The 21,909-nt window shown below is 38.8% G+C and overlaps 1 protein-coding gene across 1 annotated transcript in view; it reads right to left on the bottom strand.

The window, feature by feature from the left end:
* The window catches only part of CPQ (carboxypeptidase Q), a 140,667-nt gene that overhangs the window by 106,021 nt on the left and 12,737 nt on the right, over window positions 1-21,909 (bottom strand). The window contains exons 2-3 of the mRNA XM_085053264.1: window positions 16,665-17,122; window positions 5,325-5,532 (exon numbers count right to left, since the gene is read on the bottom strand). Coding sequence (XP_084909390.1) covers window positions 5,325-5,532; window positions 16,665-17,091 — 635 coding nt within the window. The 5' untranslated portion in view covers window positions 17,092-17,122. The remainder of the gene's footprint in view (window positions 1-5,324; window positions 5,533-16,664; window positions 17,123-21,909) is intronic.

Genomic DNA, 21,909 nt, shown 5'->3' with positions numbered 1-21,909 from the left:
TACACAGCAGGACAAAATAAACTGAGGTTTCAAAGAGGGAAAATTAACATAATGGAAATGCAATGGAAAAGAAATGGTTTTCAAATTCACATACATTTGATAAACCAGCCCTGTGCCATATGCACTGACATGGGTCATCTATGCAACCTCAGTCATAAATCTTGAGTTGCACCATGCCATTCATTACTTCAGCTTTCATGCAGACTAAGGTTTTGACTAGAGTTACTGGAGCTTCACAAGCAGGTGGTGTGTCTTGACCACCTTTAGACTGAAGAAGGAAAGAAAGAGTGAAGGAAAATACTTCAGGTAAGTATAAGATGCTGAATTTAGTCCAAAAAGAAAAGAGCTTGACTGAGTATGTGTCCTTGTTAACAGCCTCTAGATTGTGTCAAAATACTACTTGGTCTGTTTTGGCATTGTAATACATTCCCCATTGAATTTCTTGTATATTGGAGAGACTGCTCTGCAGCATCTAAAAAACCATAATAATAGGGCTCTTGGCACTTATCCTGAGGATTCTTGGGCACTTCCTTTTTGAGTTCTCAGAAAACCATTCAATTTTGCTTCTTTCTTGAGCCCTTAAAGGAGTTATTATTACAAGATACAGTGTTACAACTTTGTCCAATCTGTGCTTCTTGAAGAACAGAAGGATTTACAGAAAGTTTTAGATTCATAAGAGTACATTCACCACAGAAAAAATACTGGACCATTTCATTAGCAAAAGGATACCTTTTTATTTACAAAATGTTTCAAAATGTACAGCTGGAAACAAAAACCCCAAAGACTTATAGCCAGTTAATTACAATCAAATAATTTCAAAAGCCTTACAGCTAAACGCTTCATTTTTACTCTATCTTCTTTCACTTTGATTATTTAATAAAAAGCAATCCTAATAAAAAGCAATCCTATGGTAGCAGAAAATAGTTTTGTCATCACTATTTCTTTAGTAACACTGCCTGTTGTAGCATGGGATTGGTAATCCAGATTACTACTCAACTTCAACCATACCTTGTAAACTGAGTATTTTCACTGTGAAAAACATCCACTATGAACTGGGAACACCCATCAGTTTATTTTACACAACAGTAGGGGTATGTATTATTTTAACTGGTAAAATATCATTAATCCCAGTACAGTTAAGATATTAAAGCAGAAAAAAGTAAGCACCCAGATTTCTACAGAAGGCCAAACATTATAGATTCTGTTGAATTATTACAATAATATGTGTTATTCGAGAAGGTTCCTTATAAATAGTTCTGTCACCCTTAATATCCATGTCCAGTATTCTGTCACCTAATATCCATGTTTAAATATTTCACCTCCAAATTGCCAGCACTTCAGGAAATTATTACTGGGAAACGGAGACTACAAGAAAGATGGAACTTTTTACAATGGTCTGTGGTGATAGGACAAGGGGGGAGATTCCTTTCACACTTTTTACCTTGACAATGTGGGAGCCACTTGCCATTTCTGGAACAAGGAGCAGCCATCAAGTTACCAGAAACAGAACAGTGATTTAATTCATGTTGTGATTTCACTAATTCTGCCTTGTCAGTAAGCTTTAATAATGAGCCCTAATAAGCCTAGGATATTAACCTACTAGAAAGTACCTAGTTTTAACCTATCAATATTATTCACATTGCAAGATCCCCTAGAAATCATGCCACAAAGTGGCTTACATTGTTCAAGCAAATAGAGGAACTAAATAACAATAAGCAGCCCCTGTTAAAAAGGGGTTGAAAAATTTGAAAAACAAACAAACAAAAAACTCCTTTAAACAAAGAAATAAAACAAAAAAACCCCCATAAACCAAACTTGATATTGTATAGGAGAAATTGTGAAATTCCACCTTTCATTTACCTGAAAGTGGGATAGTGCAGTGTGAGGAGGATACTTTCTTCTAAGATGTTTCCAGGATGTTTTGGAAAACTCCACAATCCCATTGTCATTTATTCATAGTATCAGTGAACATGCAAACACACAGGCCAAAGAAATAAAGGCTCTGATTGACAATGCAGCACCATACAAATTGCAAGAATGCAAGCAAGACTCACAACATTTAGAAACTTTTTATTAGCTTTTTACCTTTCATCTCTCACCCTTCTAACACACTATGCAGTTATTTCCCATCAGTCAATCAAAAAGGCAAGTGACCTGAACAAACAGTGCCCCAGACATTGGCTGATAAAAAGCACCACATCCAGCATACAGTACATACAGCACAGCACACTAGTAGGACAGAAAAGTAGACACACTGCTGGTGATTAGAAGAAAACATAGGAGAATGCATGGAGATAAGAAAATCCATCCTGCCTATAGCAAATCCTGTTCTTTAAAAATGAGAAACAGATCTAGTCATCACTGAGTAACAGAAGTGATGGACTAGATGTGAGTATCTTCTGTATTATAGGAAAACATACATTAACCAATCCATTCCACATCCTAAAAAACCCTAAGTGAAGGTAAATTAACATAGTACAGAAAGTATACTTAGTGAAAAAACACTTCGTGGCAGCATCTAAATTTGAAATTGCTTTTGGGAACTGCAGAGGGACACCTCTGCTCCCAGTATCAATTAAGAATTCAATACTTCTAAATAAATATGCATTTGGCATCAACTTCCATTCAATTCTGAAACGCCTGTAACACCAGTACCTTCCATCTCTACCTCATCTCTAAGCTTTTCATTACACACTAAATGCACTTCCATAAATACTCTGGCAAACAGAAGAAACAGTCACTTTCAGTTGAACAATTCTGCACAGCACCATTACCTAATGACAGGACAAATCATCTGAAAATCTTTATAGATTGTAATAATTTTTGATGATATCAAATAAGGATATTTTGAAACCATATAATTTTTTAATAAAACTGATTCTGAAACACATTCCACTATCTGTTCATTATCATGAGCTTTATCAGAAAATTCTAAGTATTAGAAAATACATTGTAAACATCATGTTTGTTGGACACCAAGAAATACACTAGTAAAGGTTTGGGTAGTATCTGAATTCAAGTGCTTCATATTTCAGAAAGCACTTTTAACAGGTAATTTTGACTTCTTTAGGGGAATGTGGAGCATTTTCATAGTTTAACCCTAGCTGGCAACTAAGTACCATGCAGCTGTTTGCTCATTATCTCCCTGAGTGTGATGGGCAGAAGATTCAGATAAAAAAATACAAAAACTCATGGGCTGAGGTAAGAACAGTTAAATAGCAGGAAAAATAGAGTAAAAAATTATAATAAAAATTATAATTTTAATTACACCCCCCCCCTTGACAGCAAATAAGTAAACCTCAAGAAAAACAAGTGATACACAATGCAATTGCTCGCCACCCTCTGACTGATGCCCAGCCTGTTCCCAAGAACTGGTTGGCACCCTCCAGACAAGACCCACACCTCCCACACCCCATTTTTTATAGTGAGCATGACATCCTCTGGTATGGAATATCCCTTTGGCCAGTTTGGATATGCTGTACTGGCTTTGCTCCCTCCCAGCTTCTTGTGCAGCTCCTCATTCACAGAGCATGAGACACTGGAAAGTCCTTGACTTAGGGTAAGCACTACTTGGCAACAACCAAACGATCACTGTCTTATCAACATTATTCTCATGCTGAATCCAAACCACAGCACTGTCTGTACGAGCTGCTAAGAAGAAAATGGTCTCTTATCCCAGCTGAAACCAGGACAAGCATATAAAAATGCTACCAAATGACTACAGTGGCAGCAGAGCTGTTCTCTGCATGTGTTCCAATACAGTGAGTTGGCTTTACTGACTTCTCTGACTCTCTGAAGCATTACAAATGGGAATGCTTCCACACTTCTCATATTGCTGAGGTGTGACCACTCATGTTGTCTCTGAAGAAGTGTAACCAAGCATGCCTCCAAATGCCTCCCAAGCCACTTTTCAGTTCCAGCCCAAGAAAGACCCAAAGTTCTATCACCCTTTCCACCTACCAGCCTAGACTTCTGCAGAAAGAAGACTTAGGAGCAGAGATCAAAAGGTTTAGGTGCTACCTAAACAGAACACAAGTCCAGGTTATGTTGTGGCACACATTCAGGGACAGATTAACTACTGTCAGCGACTCCTCTGTGGGTAAAAAGTTACTGGGCAGCTAGAGGGAGGAATAAACAATCTGTGTTGCTCTGAACATGCACTTGCCAAAGAAAGAATGTTACCAAATATGCACCTCTGTAAGCACACTATAAACTGTATGCCTTCCATACTGTCTTATGTAGATGATTTTATTAACACAGCTCTACAGTTTAGGCAGTCAAGCTTTGTGTCTAGCATCACTTAATGCCCCTGTCAGTCCTGCCCAGGCTGCAGGTCAGGGACAGGATGGTGTGCAGGCAGATAAGCCTGTCCTGTTTCCAGCCCTCAGTCCAGCTCTGCTGTCTGGGCCTTCCTTACCAGAACTCCCATCACAGCCAGCAGGCTACTACACAAAGATCACTGCAGGCATTCAGTTCACCAATACCAGTGCAAGACTTAAAAAACACTGTGTTAAAGAACAGTGTGCATCTATCAGCCTTTCACTATATGGCTGGACCCTGCTCCAATTCCTTTCTGTGCCTGAACTAGTCTTTTTCACAACAGACAAGAATTTTAAGTGTAAGCTTTCAGAGTTGGAAAAAACTCCCAGATAAAAAAGAAATTCTGTAGCCAACCAGAAGACTAAAATACATCATTTCAGTAATGCAATGCTACATGTGATAAACAAATAATGTACTAAGAAATCTAAAAATATTTACATTTTTAAAAAAATCATTATTTCCACATACCTTACTTAAAAAGCTGTGTGAGAATTGCAAACCTTGCTGCTAAAGTGTACTACATAATTATGTTCAAAGCAGTCTACTCCTTCATCTAGTACAAGTCAGCCTCATGCTAGGAAAATGAGCAATACCTTCAAAAACTGTACACTTACATTCTAGTCAAACATACAGAGTAACTCTACATTTACATTCCAGTCAAACATACAGAATGACCAGTTCATATCATCACTGACAGACTGTTGTCACCAAAGATACTTGGTTTTGGTTCTTCTTAGAATATTTATGGCAGCCTTGAGAATGCAGGAAGTTTTTAAAACAAATATACAAAATTTGGATCAGTAACAAAAAAACCATGAAAACATTCTGAAAGAATGACAAAGCACAGGGGAAAAGAACTATTGTGAAGCCAACAGTTTCAAAACCAAACACCCACTTGTAAATGGCAATATTAAGGTCCTAGAGAACAAAAATGCCTGCCCAGACATTACATGTGAGCTAACACTGAAACATGAGTTACAGGAAGAAAAGAGAAAAATGCTTACCTGTGAACAGAAAAAGAAGCAATAGATCTAATGAGAGATGCCACTGCTCCAACTTTAGCAGCTTCCACTGCTCCCTGTACCCTGTATTGCACAGTTTCACCATAACTGATGAAAGGTTCATTGTAGACAACAATCTTCCCCTTGGCCTCCTGAGCTCTTTGGTGTAGTTCATCAAATGAGGCTACCACTATGACTTCTGCTGTAATTCCTGAAAGAAAGTATTACAGAGATTTTAGCATTGCTTTCTTATAGCTCTTAAGGACACTTCTAACAGACAGAAAAGCACAGACTGTGCAGAACTCAGGAAATCAACATCAATTCTTTTCCTGATAAAGGAAGATTTTGTGAAATCCTTCATCAGGGATCAGTACTACATAGATGTAATAGCACCCTGATCAAGTACACACACTTCTGTAAACCATGCTATCAGGGTGATATTAAAACATAACTTGAAGGGCAAGGAGGATACATGGGGGGGAATTTTGTTCTTTGCATGTGCTTTAATGCCTCATTGTAATAATTTATAATACAAAAACATTTGCAAAAGCTGCCTATGGGATTAATTAAAAAAAAAAGATAGTAATCTTTTCATGGAAATGTTTTGATACGTTGCTAAACAACTTATCTTAACATAAGACAGCTGGAAGCCTGTATTTTTAGACTGTAACTCTTATAAAATTATTTAATCCATAAATGAAATTAAATTTAAGCTCTGCAGTGTCAACAAATTTTGCACTATGCTTGATAATAATAATAATAATAATAGCATCTTCACATTTAATTCAGGAGAATATAACAGTTTTATTGGATCTCCTTCTTGGAGTTTTTCCAGGAATCCACATTTCCCAGTTACGACACAGAAAACACAGGCAGGTTCTTCTGCAGGACTATTCACACATGGTAAGTTAGATCCCACCCAGTTATTTGTTTTTAATAGTTTGAATAGTTTTAAATTGCTATATTATCTTACTTGAAAAAACAAAGTATGCTACAGATAAGCCAGAGAATCCTAACTTTTAAGGACATTAATTGAGGAACTATATTTCACAGTATTTGAGCAGTAATTCATTAAAATGACCACAATACTTAAAATTCAATTTTGTTGATTGGTTACAGAGATAAGAAGAGATTGCTTAACAACATGGGGTGGTACTTTGCTTCTAATTATAGAAGAAGTAATGGATCCCTGAAATTTTAGGGTTGTCCATTTCACATAAAAGTCTCAAAATACACCAGTGAAAACTGAAAATAACAAATCCTCTAGCAAGGATTTGTCAAAATAAAGTTAAACTAGCATGGTTTTAAGAATAACATTATTCTCCTTGAAAAGGTCCTCTTTTTTTATTTAGTTGGTAGATTTTTTGCATGTGTGGAATAAGAATTATTCAGAGGATTTCAAATACTTGTATTTGAGACAATAATACAAGAGAAAAACTCTTAGAAAAATACGAAGGTAATCTCTCCCAGCATCAGTGTGCACACGCTCATGGCTTCTTGAAGATGAAACTACACTTCAAAACCTTAAGGAAAGCATTCCACAGAAGTTTGGTTTTATTAGAGTGTACCACTAAGAGTTCAATAGGCATCTGCTACTACATCAAAAGTGAGTTTTACATAAAAAAATAACCCAGTGTGAGAGGCATAAAAATTTTAACTATTCCGATCCTTACCTTAACCCCTGGCAATATTTTAGAGAGGCATACCAAAGAATCAACTTGACATATTACTAGGTGGCTGCTGGCAGGCAGAGGAGCACACTAACAGACCCCAGACACTGATAATGAATGGCAGGTTCAGCTGCCTAGCTAGGGAACATCCCAGCAACAGGATCACTTTGGGTGTGAAACCATGCCACTGGAAATAAAGCCAGGTACCTGCAAAATTTCATTTTCCACAAGAGAAGTCATGGTCTCAGTAGGCTGATACTGCAATCTGTATTTCACATTAGCTCTCCCCAGTGCTCCACTTGGATCGTGCAGCAGGCACTGGAAGGATATACGTATTGGTGACTGTTCGTCAAGGGAAGCGAGAAGTATCACTCTTCTGGGCATTAATGCACACATGAACAAACACCAACTCTGAAAATTTTTTTAGAGAGCTACAGACAGTTAGCAAGTATCTATAATTCCTAAGAAATATTATGGTGAAGTGCATTTGTGGCCATTCCTAGATGACAGGCATCAGGAGTTTGTACAATGAGAATTACTGGGAATTTGTGGGAATTAAAGCTCAGGGAACGAACACAGAGTTGCAAATTCTAGCTCAGTATCTCAACCCTTGAATGTCCCAAAAGAAGCTAAATAAAGCCATTCTTTAGCAAAACAAAGCAAAGGTTCTCTCTGCAAGTTTAACATAATGGCAGCATGATATACATAAAGCATGAATTACAGTGCTTTCCATAATAACATAAAATTTCACTCTTGTGTAGCTTCTGACTAATTCAATAACTCATTTGCATTTTAGTGTCATTTTATAGTATTTCACACTCTTTGAAATGACAAGAGCAATGTTTATCTTAAATAAATACGTGGACACATGTACACAAATGACCCTTAAACCTTCTGTGCAAAAAGGAGAAATGAAACAAAAACCCCAACAGTTTACCTGTTTAAGGAGAATGAGTTATTTCCTTTAGAAATTGGAAATGTCTCACCTAACTGAGCCTTTAAGCAAATTAACAGAAATCTACCCTAGTGTCTCCTACCAATTTAGTGCCTCATGGCTCTGCTTCTTACAACAAAGATGTTGTCTCTCTTTCTTACGCCTATTATTATATTATTGGCTGTGTGTTATTGAACAGAATTCTTTAGAAACCCCATGTTAGCAGGGAGACAGATTGCCTGCTAAATTCAAGATATAAAGATTATAACCCACACAGTCCGGAGATGAATACAAAGTATTTGGGGAATTAGCTAAGTAAAGGGCATGAATCATAAAAAGCAGAATTGCAAACATCATAAACTTGGTTGAGTGTATAAAGCTGAAGACTATTTGATCTCATCACCTGAAATATATTGTTGGGTTGGGTGAGTGAACAAAAGAATCTAGGCAGTGCTATGGGTTTCCTCTCATTTCTCATATTAAACAGCAAATTGTACCCTATTGTTTCTGAGAATTAAGATACAGGAAGGGTGTTAATGGTGGGAACAAGCAGGCAGTTTTCAATTACCAACAAAATTGTATTTTACGAAGTCCTCTGTACACTGAAATGTATGTTTTTATCTCAAAACTTGAATATGCCACAATTTTGATGATCACACTGCCAGTTGAAATAAATGGCATGGTATGCATTAACAATCTAAAATCAGTCATAGGCAGGATGAACACAAGACTGATAATAGTACTATTTATTACCTGCATAAAGTCCAGTGGTATACACACACACACACACACACACACACACACACACACGTACATGTATATATTTTTAGATACATGCATATATTTTGAAAGCACCAGCAAATAAGCTGTGTGTAACATTGCCATATATAAGAAGTCTGATTCCCGGCATGAACAATTCTGTTGCAAGAGTCACCTCCTCACAACTGTTTACCTGCCAGCAATGATGCAAGGAGTAGATTGGTTCAAAGGGGATTCCTCATGAGGTAATTTCTTCTCCCCAAGATTAACTGCAGCCAATATTTAAGTAATTTTAGTATCTAGAGATATGCATCTGTCTGTGTTAGTAACAGGTTTCAGGGAATAGAAAGAAAAAAGGGAAAATCCACCCTATAATCAGATTTTTAAAACTGGTGAATCTTTACTAAAACATCAAGGAAATTTCATGCAGAATATATTGTTTATTACTATCCTAGAAACACTCTATTCATAAACACACAGAAACTCAATAAAGTTAGTTCCAATCTATTACGATATTAAAAGGATTTAGTAACCCCAGAAAGAAATATTATTTGTATATTGTTTAATCTTACTGGATACCAATTTCCTTATTGCTTAACTATGGCTTTATTCTCTTCCTGTTTCTCCCAGTCTCATTTTTGTCATCCAGGTAATAGCATCAGTACCATGGAGACCCAGTTACAAAGCCAAATGCAGTCATCGTTAATTTGACAATAAATTCTTTTCAATAGCAGCAAGCAAAAAACTCACTCCTATGTACCTCCCAAACTTCATCTAGTTCACAGTAGAGTAAGAATTATGATTTCTTCTACAAATCACCATGGAGCAGTGATGCTACTGATCCACATGCACTTAAGTTGCCACCATCAAATAAATAAGCTGATGGGCAACTTTTGCTTCAAATAATTAAAATACAGTCATTTTAAGCCTAGTCAAAACAAAGCTGGAAACCACATCAACTAAGTCTCCGCAAAACTTCCCTGTGTTTTATATATTTAAAATTTTTCATCCCAAGCATAAACACTACCTGAAATATCAACACAAAAAGTCAACGACAGATCTAACTGTTCTGATGGCAGTGGAAATGTTGAAACTGGAGGAGATGTATCTGAAACATGTCCTGGCCTCTGTAGTCATGAGAGCAAGAGGGAGACAGAATGCCACCTCCCCCTTCATCAGAATCAGGCATCAGGATATCAGGACAGGAAATCAAGACAGCTCTTCATGGTGGAGCAGGAACAACAACACACCACAAGAGCAGTGCCTGAAACTCACGTTGTGATCACAGCCCTGCCTCACAGACCAGCAATATTAGGCCACACTCATACCTCATCTCCTGCAATATCCTGCAACATGTTTCTGCTTCATCTCTCCCCACAAAGTTAATTTAGCCCAGAAGCTGCTTCAATAAGGTGTACTTTATTCCATGCTGACCCTAAACACATGCAGGCAGTAGCCCCAAGCTTTTCTTACTTTAGCCTGTCTATTCCTATTGTCCTTCAGACTTGATCATCTTTCCAGATTAAAAGTACCATGCCCCTGGTTCTTTCAGATACAGCCCACAGGCACTGTCTTGTGCCAATTTGCAAGGTAGCTTCTTTCATAGAGTTACAGAGAACCTAGAATTTTTTTGCATGGGTCACAGGATACAAAGGTAGATATATATGTTTGGAGAAAAGGTCATTGTTGGGACAGGTCAAAGGAAAGAAGGTCTTGGGGAGCGGAGGGAAAATACAAATACATTCATCAAAGCTAAGTATGATTAGCGACGTGGCATTAGATCCTTTTTCAAATTCAGCATCCTCTAAAATCAGCTCAGAAAACATTTTCCTCCTCAATTGCTATCATACCTATCTTAAAAACATGTTGCTTTCTAGCACTCTCCAGGAATTAGTTCAGCCTTCCCTCAATGCTCCACAAAATTCAACTAGATTTTGAGAAAAATAAACCCAAATTCTTTGTCTCTAATGACCTCATCCAATTAAGACTTCATGTCAGGCTGAAGCAAATGAAAGATTAATATCATCACTTCTTTTTTCTCACTCAAAAATTATCAGCATGTAAAGAAATTTTGAAATATTCTAACACCTAGAAACACATTTGTTCTGTCAATACATATAAGTATGTACTAATATAAGAATTATAATATGAAGAAAATACTAAATATTTTAGAGAAACTGTGAACTTAAGAAGATGGTTTTATCAGGAAGAAAGATTATGTAAAATGTAAATAATACTTCTAAGAAAATGTGACCTTACTACTCTGTAGAACAGCAAAGAGAATTAATCCATGAAAATAAAATTACATAGGACAGTTATCCAAAAGGATAGGAGGCTATTCAGCTCTGATACATTGCACAGAGACTAAATATATTGTACTATTCCTTAAGAACACAGAGAAAAATAAACAGTATATAATAGTTACATTTTTTACAAATATGACTTAAAATTTCCAGCAAGTACTGGATCTCTTTAGAACAGTTTGGTTTCAAGAGCATGTACATTACTGTGCAGCACAAATCCTAGGAGAAAAGGGCTTGGACTCAATCCCCAGCACAAAGCCTTGGATGCCAGAAGAGCAGGACAACAAGTTAGGTTCTCCCAGGAGCAGCCCTGCATGGAGCAGAAGCTTGCTATTCAATGGATGGGGAGAATCAGACACCCAAAACCAAGATCCACAAAAATCAGTTTCTGAGAACACAGGTGCTCAAGGCAGGAAATACTGAGGACAACCATTCCTTCCTTAGCAAGTCAAGGTGCCAGTCACTGCCAGCCATCCCTTGGGATGAAGGTAACAGTGCCATCCAGCCGTGTGTGCATACCCCACACATGCAGAAAATCATATTCAAATCCTGCCTTCATTAGCTTCAGCTTGGCCTTAATATCCCTGAGGTAACCCTCAACTCTGCACTGCCAAAGGCCAAGACCAGAAAATTCAATTTTTTGTCTTTGGCAATCCTCACAGTTCTCTTGACCATTCATTAAAGTAGTGACTGGAACCCATTTTCTCCCCATGTCCACCTCAAAGCCATGCAGCTATTCCTACTCTAAATCTTTGAAATGCTACTGCACTAACTTTTAACCCAGACGCTGGGCCACAGAACACCACAGTGTCTGAGGTCCTTCACAGATCTAATCTTTTACATTCCAAGAAAAAAGTCATCATTCCATAATGACCATACCACAAGCAGTGCTGCTCTAAGTAATAATAAACAATCCAGGCACACAATACTGAGGCTCATGGTCTCAAGATGTGAATCAATTGCTTGTCACACATGAAAAAGAGGGGTCCAGTGAAGGTAGGAGGGCTTTGCCTTGCACTGTGCTCTCATGCTTTTGACTCTCTCCAGCCCCTGTTCTCAGCACCAAACCCCTCATCAAAAGGATACCCAAGTCCCTCCAGAAGGATCACCTTTTCTTCCAGGAGATCAGTGGTCATACAAGGTGCTGGCAACGCAAGGATAAATCCTACTAAAAATAGCTTTTTTGTTGGCCTTTTGTTTATCTAGCTGAATTTCCTAATCCACTTCACCACTGAGGAAGAAAAGAGGATGGTCAACACTGGGGGTAAAATGCATCAGCCAGAACTGGAGCCAGACTGCTTATTTCAACAACATCCCTGATTTAATAAAATGGTGTTCCTACAACAACAGCACATGCCAACAACTTCAAGATATTAATTATCCCCATTTTATAAATAACAGACTGGAACTATTTTCATATAAACTAACTGCAAAACTCCTATCACCTTCTCTAAGAGCACAGCTGGTCCAAACATTGACAGTTAAACAAAAAAAAAACCCACGACCTGAACACAAAAACTACGAAAAAGTCTGCCAATACATCATCTTTATATTATTTCAGTTTTGCTGCAACTAACAGTACATGAAAACCAGAGACTGTTCCTTTTTTCGAGGGGACATTTCAGGGCAGGCTGCTCTGAAGTTGGTTCTGCTTGTCAGTATTTCTTTAAAATTAAAGGGCAGGGCCACCCATCAGGGTAAAAAAAGTGCATTTTAAAGCACATGCAAAAAATGAATTCTTTGATACTTTATGGTCAAACATCTGCTAAACTACTACTTTCCTTCAATTATGGGATTCTCAAAGCAACAATTATATCTATTTTCCTCAGAATTTGGGGGATATAATCAGTACTGCCAGAAATCAACACAGTCACTCTCTATATATATATCTATCTTTTGCCAATGTTGCAACACTGAAAATGAGTCAAGGACATTGACTAAATATGGTAAATCTCCAGTTTGCCATCTCCCAAATGTGAGCACTTTCTAACACTCAATCCTGTTTGTTACCTAAGAATCCATTTCTTCGAGGTGATGACTGTTTTCAGTCTCTGCTGATTTCTGGAAATCCAGGTCACTCTGTGTTTCATGTTTCTTCTCTCCCTGTTACTAAAGCGGGCAGTAAAGTTACTCCCTCCTTGTAAGGAGATCAAAGGAAGTGAAAACTTTCTCTTTGACCCAACACCTTCATATCTTGGAATACACTTGGAGAGGGAGAATGTTGGGGTTTCTCCTCTTCAATAGAAAAATCTAATCTTTTCTGTACTCTCATTTTTTGCTGTGTAAATCAGATGGCATCTGGAAACTTGACATTCTGGCATATTTCCCAGTCATGAAGAAGAAAGCAGGATTTTATCTACAAGATCACAAGGTACTGAAAAGCCTCCTGCAAATCATCCAACTGTTCTGTATCTGAGCCAAAGTGGGCAAATCTCATCAAATCAAATAAACGAAGAAAGCTCTGTTCATACCCCTATAGGGTTTCAATGCCAGAGGCCTGAGTTAGACAGAAGACCTGCAGGAAGAGACTCTCCTAGTATCCTGGAGTCAGTGCTGGCTTCGACTTCATAGCTAAAATACTGCTACTATTTAGGGCTTTCTGTTCCTGCCCTGAAGGACTATGGATTTTTTCCACACTCGCATGGTGTATGCTGAAATGGAAAGTAACCAACCTCAGCGTGTGCTCTAGTCATTGGGTCACGCTTAGGAAGCACTGGTTTGAATTTCCATGGACAGAAGGGAAAATAAACCCTGAATTTCCAACATCCAAAGCCAGGTTTCTAATTGCTGTTAGGCTATTGCCATGTTAATTAAGAGACCTCCAGCGCTTGGGCTGGAGTGCTGAGTTTGAGAAGGGGCTCTGGGGGAACCAAAGGCCACAAAGTCCAGCACCAAGTTTTCAGATTCTGCCAATGCTTCCCATTTTCTTAGCTTCTTGGGTCACAAGGCTGGAGCCATATCATGGGAGGGGAGGAATACAGGACATAACTGAGATGAAAAGCAAGGAATGGTCTCCTGTACCTCCTGCTGGGATGGGGGAGTCAGCGCCTCTCATCTTAACCCCATCCCTAGACCTTAAAAGAGAAAAAGTCCAACCAGCTTTGTCCTTTGTCTCTAAGTAGGTAATCAGTAGTATCAAGGAAGGGATCTGTTTGGGCTATACAGAGAGTGGTTTGTAAACTGAGGAGTCTGAAGCATATCCTGATAGGAATACTGACTGAAAACACACAGTAACTATCAAGCAACTTCAAACTAAACAACTTCAGGGATCTTCTGCACAGTCCACTTTAGAGGCAGCTGTGAAGGAACCAAAGAACCATCATAAGCCAACATATGAAGGACAGTCTTCAGCCTTTAAAACATCCCTCTACCAAAACTCAGCACAGCAGCAGTAGATCTCCCTAATTTGATCCCATGCAACAGTAGTGTAACGACAGGATAATAGGCATCAGGCATCTCTCATTGAGTTGCACTATTTTGATTACACAAAGACTCACAGTTCCACAGCTTCCTGGATAAAACAAGATGTATCAGAACTCCTGATGATCCCTCACTAAGGGAGATTGTTCAGCTATTTCTGATGCAATTTGGGGAAGCCTTCTGTACCATATTCTTAGTAATAAGGCACTGTGACAATCCTCAGAAATGATAAGGCAGTGGCTTTAATAGTCTAACTACAAATTTTTTATTCCATGCTTGGTATGAGTGAGAGTCTTAGGACAGGCACTTTTCTGAACAGCATGCCTTCCAATTCTCTTGCCTGGAGAGGCTGGTGACGAGCAGCTCTTACCAGATATTTCCGTCAGCCAGGAGGATGATCCAGGATAGGAAGAACAAGAGCCAAGTGCTCACCGGGGACCGGCTACCCCACATAACCTTCACAAGCATGAAAACCTGTCACAGCTTGCACAGAGATGACACCAGCAGAAATCAGAACAGGCACAAAATATAGGAGAGTCAGAAGGTAAGTAATTTAATCAAAATTATTCCAAAAAGTGTGAGAAACTGCCCAGCCTTTTGTGAGAGATCTTGTTGATGTGAAGTCTTCTAGCACCAACACATACACCCATTCAGAAACATGGCATATCTCAGAGGAAAGTAAAATTGTGAAAAAGAATAATGTGGGGGTTTTGAACATTACTCAATATAAACCAGCACTAGATAATACAGTCATATCTTTCAAGATGAAAAAGGAGGACACAATTAGCCTTTGTGAGCATTTTTAACATGTAAATTCAGTATTTCTCAAAAAAAAAGGCAAACCTAGGAGTAAAACCAGACGTGCAAATAACTACACAACTAAGAAAGAGAAGTGAAAAACAGACTTCTTAGGATGGAAAGATGTTTGTCAAAATTAAATTACAGGTTCTCTTTGCAGGTTCAGCAACACTTGCTAAACACCAAAAAAGACCTTATAATTTTAGCTTCCTTTACAGGAATAGGACTGGAATGGATGCAAAAGAAGTTGTAGGCCTAAACTTTGTTGTAAATATTCTCCTATCAAAGCACTAAACCTTGCATATATCATGGGACAAACAGATATGAATAGTTTGAGTTGCTTTGCACTTTATACATGTTTACCTCAATATGACAGAACTATCTCAGATAAAATTCACAGCAGCAATTTTGCAAACCAAGAGTGATTTATTCCAAGCATATCTTAAATTATCCAGTTTTATTTGTTGCATTTTGAAGGGCTATATATTTTTTCTAAACAAAACAGCTCTTATATGTTGTTTCATTTCACACAGAAAGCTCACTATCACAAAAGTTTACAATTCATAAAAAAATTATGAGTATCATGTTACCTTTTATTTCTTAAACTAAATTTATTTTCTCATAAAGGAATAAAAATGATTTTGAAGTGGTCTAGGCATAAGTATATTGTTTTTTATGGAGAGCAGTCACATAAGAAGGTTCTCATCTGGCCTTTAAATAACATTCCTGAAAGCCTCACATCAATATGTACAAAAAGAGAATCTTACAAACCATTTTCTCTGTAGGCAAGCTAATATTTGGGGGGTTAAAAGACCAGAATTTTGTTGAGTGCAGCTAATGGTTATTCTTGTTCCTGAGTAACATATCACACATGATCAACTAAAAGGCAACACACAGTTCAGTAACAGGTAAGTGACAAAGACTTTTCCAAGGTGAGCATGAGGCAGAGAAGAGAAGGAAAGGACACAGATACCAATCGCCACGATTAGCAAGGGGCTTAAACTCTCCAAGCTCAGTTCCTTTTCCTACTGTCTTGTTTTTCACTGGAGTGAAGGGCTGAGCTTGGCAAGATAGGGCACATGAAGAAAAGCAGAAATCATGTGTCAACTTGACACCTCATGGAGAATTTCTCTCCTGCCAAACACAGTGGAAGACCAGAATCATTGCAAATGAGATTCAGCAGTGTTTAACAAAAGGGTACAGATTTAATGGAGAGTTCAGGAATCAACTCTAATTTTACAACCTGTTCAACCAAACTGTATTAATATTAACTGCATCATTCACAGCCATGCCATACAGAAAAGTCCCAGGAAAATAGCACCTTGTTTTGCAGAACTATTACAGCAAGAAGAAAACCACAGTTTGACCACTGACAAAAGCTGTCTGCTGACAGAAGTTGTTAGGGGTACAGTTTGATGTTAAAAAGTAAGTGATATGTAATTCCAAAAGGAAGAGTTACCTTCTGGAGGAGTTGCAATACTGTTCCCAAGTCCCAGAATAGCAATGCTGTGATTCCTTGGTTCCAGCATCACTGCAAACTCTTCTCCTCTTTCCCAGTGTGGTACTTTCACAGGCTCCAGATGCACATTTTCCAGCCCATCTTTCTGCAGGGCACTGAACATATATTGGATGGCTGCCTCCAAGTTTTTCGAACCGCTGAGTCTAGGTCCTATGGTGTCAGCAAAAACTGCTAATCTTTCATAGGATCTGTTCTGAGCCTTTCCATGAACAGCAAGATCAATAATAGCCTTAGTAATATTAGTATAGCCAGCTATCTCCTTTCTAATGTCTTCAAATGATTTCAGGTAACTGCTATCTCTTCTCAAAGATTTCCCAGTGTACTGGTGTAATAAATTCATGAGACATATTAAGAATAAATATTTCATTTTTTTCTCTTTCTTCTTTTCAACAGATGACCTGTTGGAGAGGCAAAAAGAAAAAAAAAAAGAAAGTTAAAAAAAATCATGCACCTATCAGCAATACTTTTTGTTATTTGGATTGGCAGACAGCAATGAAATGAAATGAGTTTATCATGAAAATGCTTTGATCAGAACTAGCAGGAAAGTAAACTCAACTTGAAGACAGAGTTATTGAAAGCAAATGAAAAAGATACTTAGACCACTGGGCACAATCTTTGTTGTGGTCTTTAGATATATCCTTGGAATGCTGCATCTCTTTGAATAAACACATTCTTCAATGAATCAAAACCCAGCACTGCTCCCATGCAGGAGGAACTTCGTATCTCCTTTCTGTTAGGATCAGGACTTTTCAGAAGTGCCAAATCAAATGTCTTTACACAAAACATCCGGATGAAAGCTTTCCTTAAACTACTCATGAATAAAAGTTCTTCTTAATCTCTATCTTCATAATCAGGAAAGTACTTTCTATTGTACTAAAAATATAAGAGCAATTTAGATCCAATGCCTCCAGTGTCCTGGTTTCGGCTAGGATAGAGATAGTTTTCTACTTAGTAAGTGGTACAGTGTTGTGTTTTGGATTTAATATGAGAATAATGTTGATAACATGCTGATGTTTTGTTTAGTTGTTGCTAAGTAGTGCTTACCCTAAGTCAAGAACTTTCCAGTGTCTCATGCTCTGCCAGTGAGGAAGCTGCACAAGAAGCTGGAAGGGAGCACAACCAGGACAACTGACCCACACTGGCCAAAGGGATATTCCATACCATGTTCAGTACACAGACGGGGAGTTGACTGGAAGGGACTGATCACTTCTCAGGGAAAGGCTGGGCATTGATCAGCAGGTGGTGAGCAATTCTATCATGCATCACTTATTTTTCATGGGTTTTATTTATATTATTATCATCATTATTATTATAATACTTCTTTTCATCTGCTGAACTGTTCTTATCTGAATCCATGAGTTTTTGCACCTCTTTTTCTGTGATTCCTCCTTATGTCACTAAGGGGTGGGAGGGGGAAATGAGTGAGTGTCTGCATGGTACTTAGTTACTCTCTAGGGCTAAACCATGCCAGAATATTAACAAGTTTTCTTTGGATCCTCTTCCTTCTTGCAGGGCTTTATTCCACAGGACTTGTATCGAGCAGGTCTTTGAAGAGGTCAGAGTCTTCTCTCCTGAAGTCCAGTGCTCTGATCTTGCTTTTTGACCTATTCCTAGGATCCTGAGCTCCATTATTTCATCGACACTGCAGCCAAGGCTGCCTTTGACCTTCCTACCACAACCAGCCTTTCTTTGCTTGTACGAAGTCCATCATACACCTCTCTTTGCTGGCTTCTCTATAACCTGTGTCAGGCACCTTCTGGATTGCTTATAACCTGCTGTGATGACCCTCCAGCAGATATTGGGATGGTTAAAGTACACCATGAGCAACAAGGCCTGTGAATGACAAGTTATTTCTAGCTATTAAGGCCTCATCTACTCATTTTTCCTGATCAGGTGGCTTAGAGCACACAGCTGCTACAGTCATCCATACACCCATAACAGTCTGCTCTTTAATCCTTATCCACAGGCTCTCTGTTGGCTCATCATCCATCCCCAGGCAAAACTCCAAGCACTACAGCTGTCTTCTCACAAAAAAAGGGCAACTTCATCTCTTCTTTGCAGTCTGTCCTTCCTAAAGGGCATCTATCCATCCATTGTAGCATTTCAGTCATGTGAGCTATCCCTCCACATCTCCATGATCCCAACAAGATCACAGCTCTGCTACTGCACACAGATCTCTAACTTCTTGATTTATTCCCCATGTTGTGTATATTAGTGTACAGGCACTTAGAAGCATAGAATTGTCAATGGAAACAGAAGAGGCAGCCCACAACATTTATGTGAGCTTCTGATCAGCTCCCAAAAAGGGGGGATAACCCACCAGGCATGCACCCATAAGATGCCATCTGAAACACTGGTTGTGCAATGCAGAAATAACACACAGAAAGTGTCAAAGTACTAACCACATTTCTAGGATATATAAACCACCAGAATTCAGAAACAAACAAACAAAAACACCCCAATACCCACAAAAGAAACTCATGCAATCCGTTTGGAGTCACCAAGCCTAGTTCATATGATAACATACACAAACTGCCAGCCTTCCATAGGCCTTTATGGGTCTTTTCACAAACAGCAATTTAAACAATAGCTTTAGCAATATGAGAATACTAAGCTATTCTCAACTATTCATATGTCCCCTAAGCTTGAGATCAAGGAAGTAAGAAGTTCTTCACAGTGAAGCAGCATTTTTGCAAAACAAAAAAAAATAATCTATGATTTCATCTGTGAATGACAAATCTATCCCAGAGATTTCATCTCTCTTTTTGAGACAGACAGGGCAAAGGTCTTACACAACCAGGAGCAGAAGACTTGGGTTATCTCAGGACACTGCCTGAGAACTGCAAAACACCTTTTATAGTCTGAGTTACTGTTTATTTGTGGTTATACTACACAGAGGGTATTGGTGTATTTTTATTGCTATGCTCTGCACTTTCTCCATGTACTTTCCCTTTGGACCAGTTAATTACATGCTCATAGACATCCTTTTCTAGAGACATCAGTAATTTTCTCAGGATGACCATGCTCATTCCCTGATTTTTGCCAAATTCATCATGCACAAAGAAGCATGCAATATAATGGAGTCAGACAACAACTTTGTAGACTTAGTTTCATAAACTTAAGGTTTGGGCTTTTGTTTGTTTAAGAGTTTGCAAAATCTACCAGAAAAAGCTGATCCACTTAGCTGTTACACAGAGGGATTGTTTAACTAGCATTGGCCACCTCAATGAGCCCTCAGCTACCAATGTCATGCATTTTTTTCAGTGGAGAAATGCAACTCCAATTATCACATTTCCCTTAACTAAGGAATGCGTTCCTTTTTTCTTCCTAGCCTCATTCAAAACCAGCAGCACCCTCAGTCCAAAGGCTGCCCCAGAGGACCTGCATTTAAGAGATACACTTCCTCCAGGAATTTGTCACTGAACAGTGAGAACAGGCATGTTTCCACAACTTTTGTGGACATAACATACTTCTGCATTGCACAACATTTCACTACCTGCCAATGCATTGTAAGAGGAATATAACTGAATACAAACCCTGGTCAAGAACACAAAAATAGGGATGTAATTTATTGTGTTTTCCTTGAATACTCCAGCAAAATCTTTTCAAAAGCAGCTATCTGAAATATTTCCCTGCTAGGTAAAATAACATCATACTCAGACTGCAATACAGGAATCACTCCACTGCTAGTCCAGGGAAAGAATCACACATCTGTTGTCCTGGTCTCCGCAACTTTATCACCCCAGCAAATCATCTGGCAAAGATTACTTATTTTTGCACATCTGACTAATTAAGACTCAGCAAATTACCATTACAGTGCCAGCAAAATTAATAAAAAAATAACAGGACAGTCAAAAATTTTTAATGCATTTAATAGTTCAGGAAGCAGAAAGAGGGCATCCAGCCAGAAGGATGGATGGATCCATTCACAGAAAGAAGGGATGGTCTGAATATAGTTCACAGTAAGAGAGATTTTTTTTCCTGCAAAACCCTAACAGGACATTTAAAAGGGAAAGTCTGGAGTGAGGAAGACCAAATTAGGGAGCACTTAAACAAATTGTATATATATAAATCCATGGGGCCTCATGGGTTGCATCCACAAATATTGAGAGCTGATGACATGGTGAGGCCACTCTCAATTATATTTATGTCATGTCACTCCCATCTTTGAGAACTGCAAGAAATAAGATGTAGACAACTACAGACCAGTCAGCCTCACATTAAGGTCTGGCAAGCAGACAGGAGAAAAATCCTGCAAGGATTTGATATGAAGGACAAGAAGGTGACTCAGAATAGTTAGCATGGATTTACAAAGGGGAAATTGCATAATCAACAGGTTGCTCTTCCAGGACAAAATTGCTGGCTTTGGTAGATGAGGGGAGAGCAGTGGATTTGTTTCCCTTTACATTAGTAAGGCAGTTGACAGTCTCCATAAAGGTCTCAGGGAAGCTGATACAGTATAGGCTGGATGAGCAGACAGTGAGGTGGATTGAAAATCAACTGAACAACCAGGCTCAGAGGATTTTGACTATTTGCATGACATCTAGTTGGAAGATGGTAGCTAGTGGTGATCCCTGAAAGTCCATACCTGGTCCAGAGCTCTTATAAATCTCCTTTAAAAATCTGGATGCTTGGACAGACTGTGGCCTCAGATGACAGGAAAGTTGGGAGGAGTAGATGTGTACATGATGGTTGCGTGAGGAAACAGGCAGGCAGGAATCTTATGCAGTTCAACAAGTTCTGCATCTGGGAAGGACTAACCCCATGCACTAAGACAGGCTGGGGATACCCAGCTGGAAAGGAGCTGGCATAGAATGAGTCAGCTAAACCTCATGTGGGCAAAGACCAACAGCCTGACGGGCTGCACATCAGGAGTGTTACCAGCAGGTGGAGGGATGTGATTTTCCCCCTCTAGTCAGCATTAGTGAAGCCACATCTGGATAATTTCTTCATTTCTGGGCTTCCCAGTATGGAGGGATGTGGACATACTGGAGAGGGCAACAAGGGGCCACAGAGATGATTAAGGGACTGGAGTATCCATCCTATGAGGAGTGGCTGAGAGAGCTGTGACTGTTCAGTCTAGGGAAGAAAATACTCAGGGAGGGATTCATCAGTGGGGTATGAATACCTGATGGGAGGGAACAAAGAAGACAGAGCCAGGCTCTTTCCAGTGGTGTCCACCAAC

This window comes from Lichenostomus cassidix, chromosome 2, assembly GCF_008360975.1.
Source record: "Lichenostomus cassidix isolate B80296 chromosome 2, HeHo_3.0, whole genome shotgun sequence".
NCBI lineage: Eukaryota > Metazoa > Chordata > Aves > Passeriformes > Meliphagidae > Lichenostomus > Lichenostomus cassidix.
This window is presented reverse-complemented; position numbering and strand designations above follow the sequence as displayed.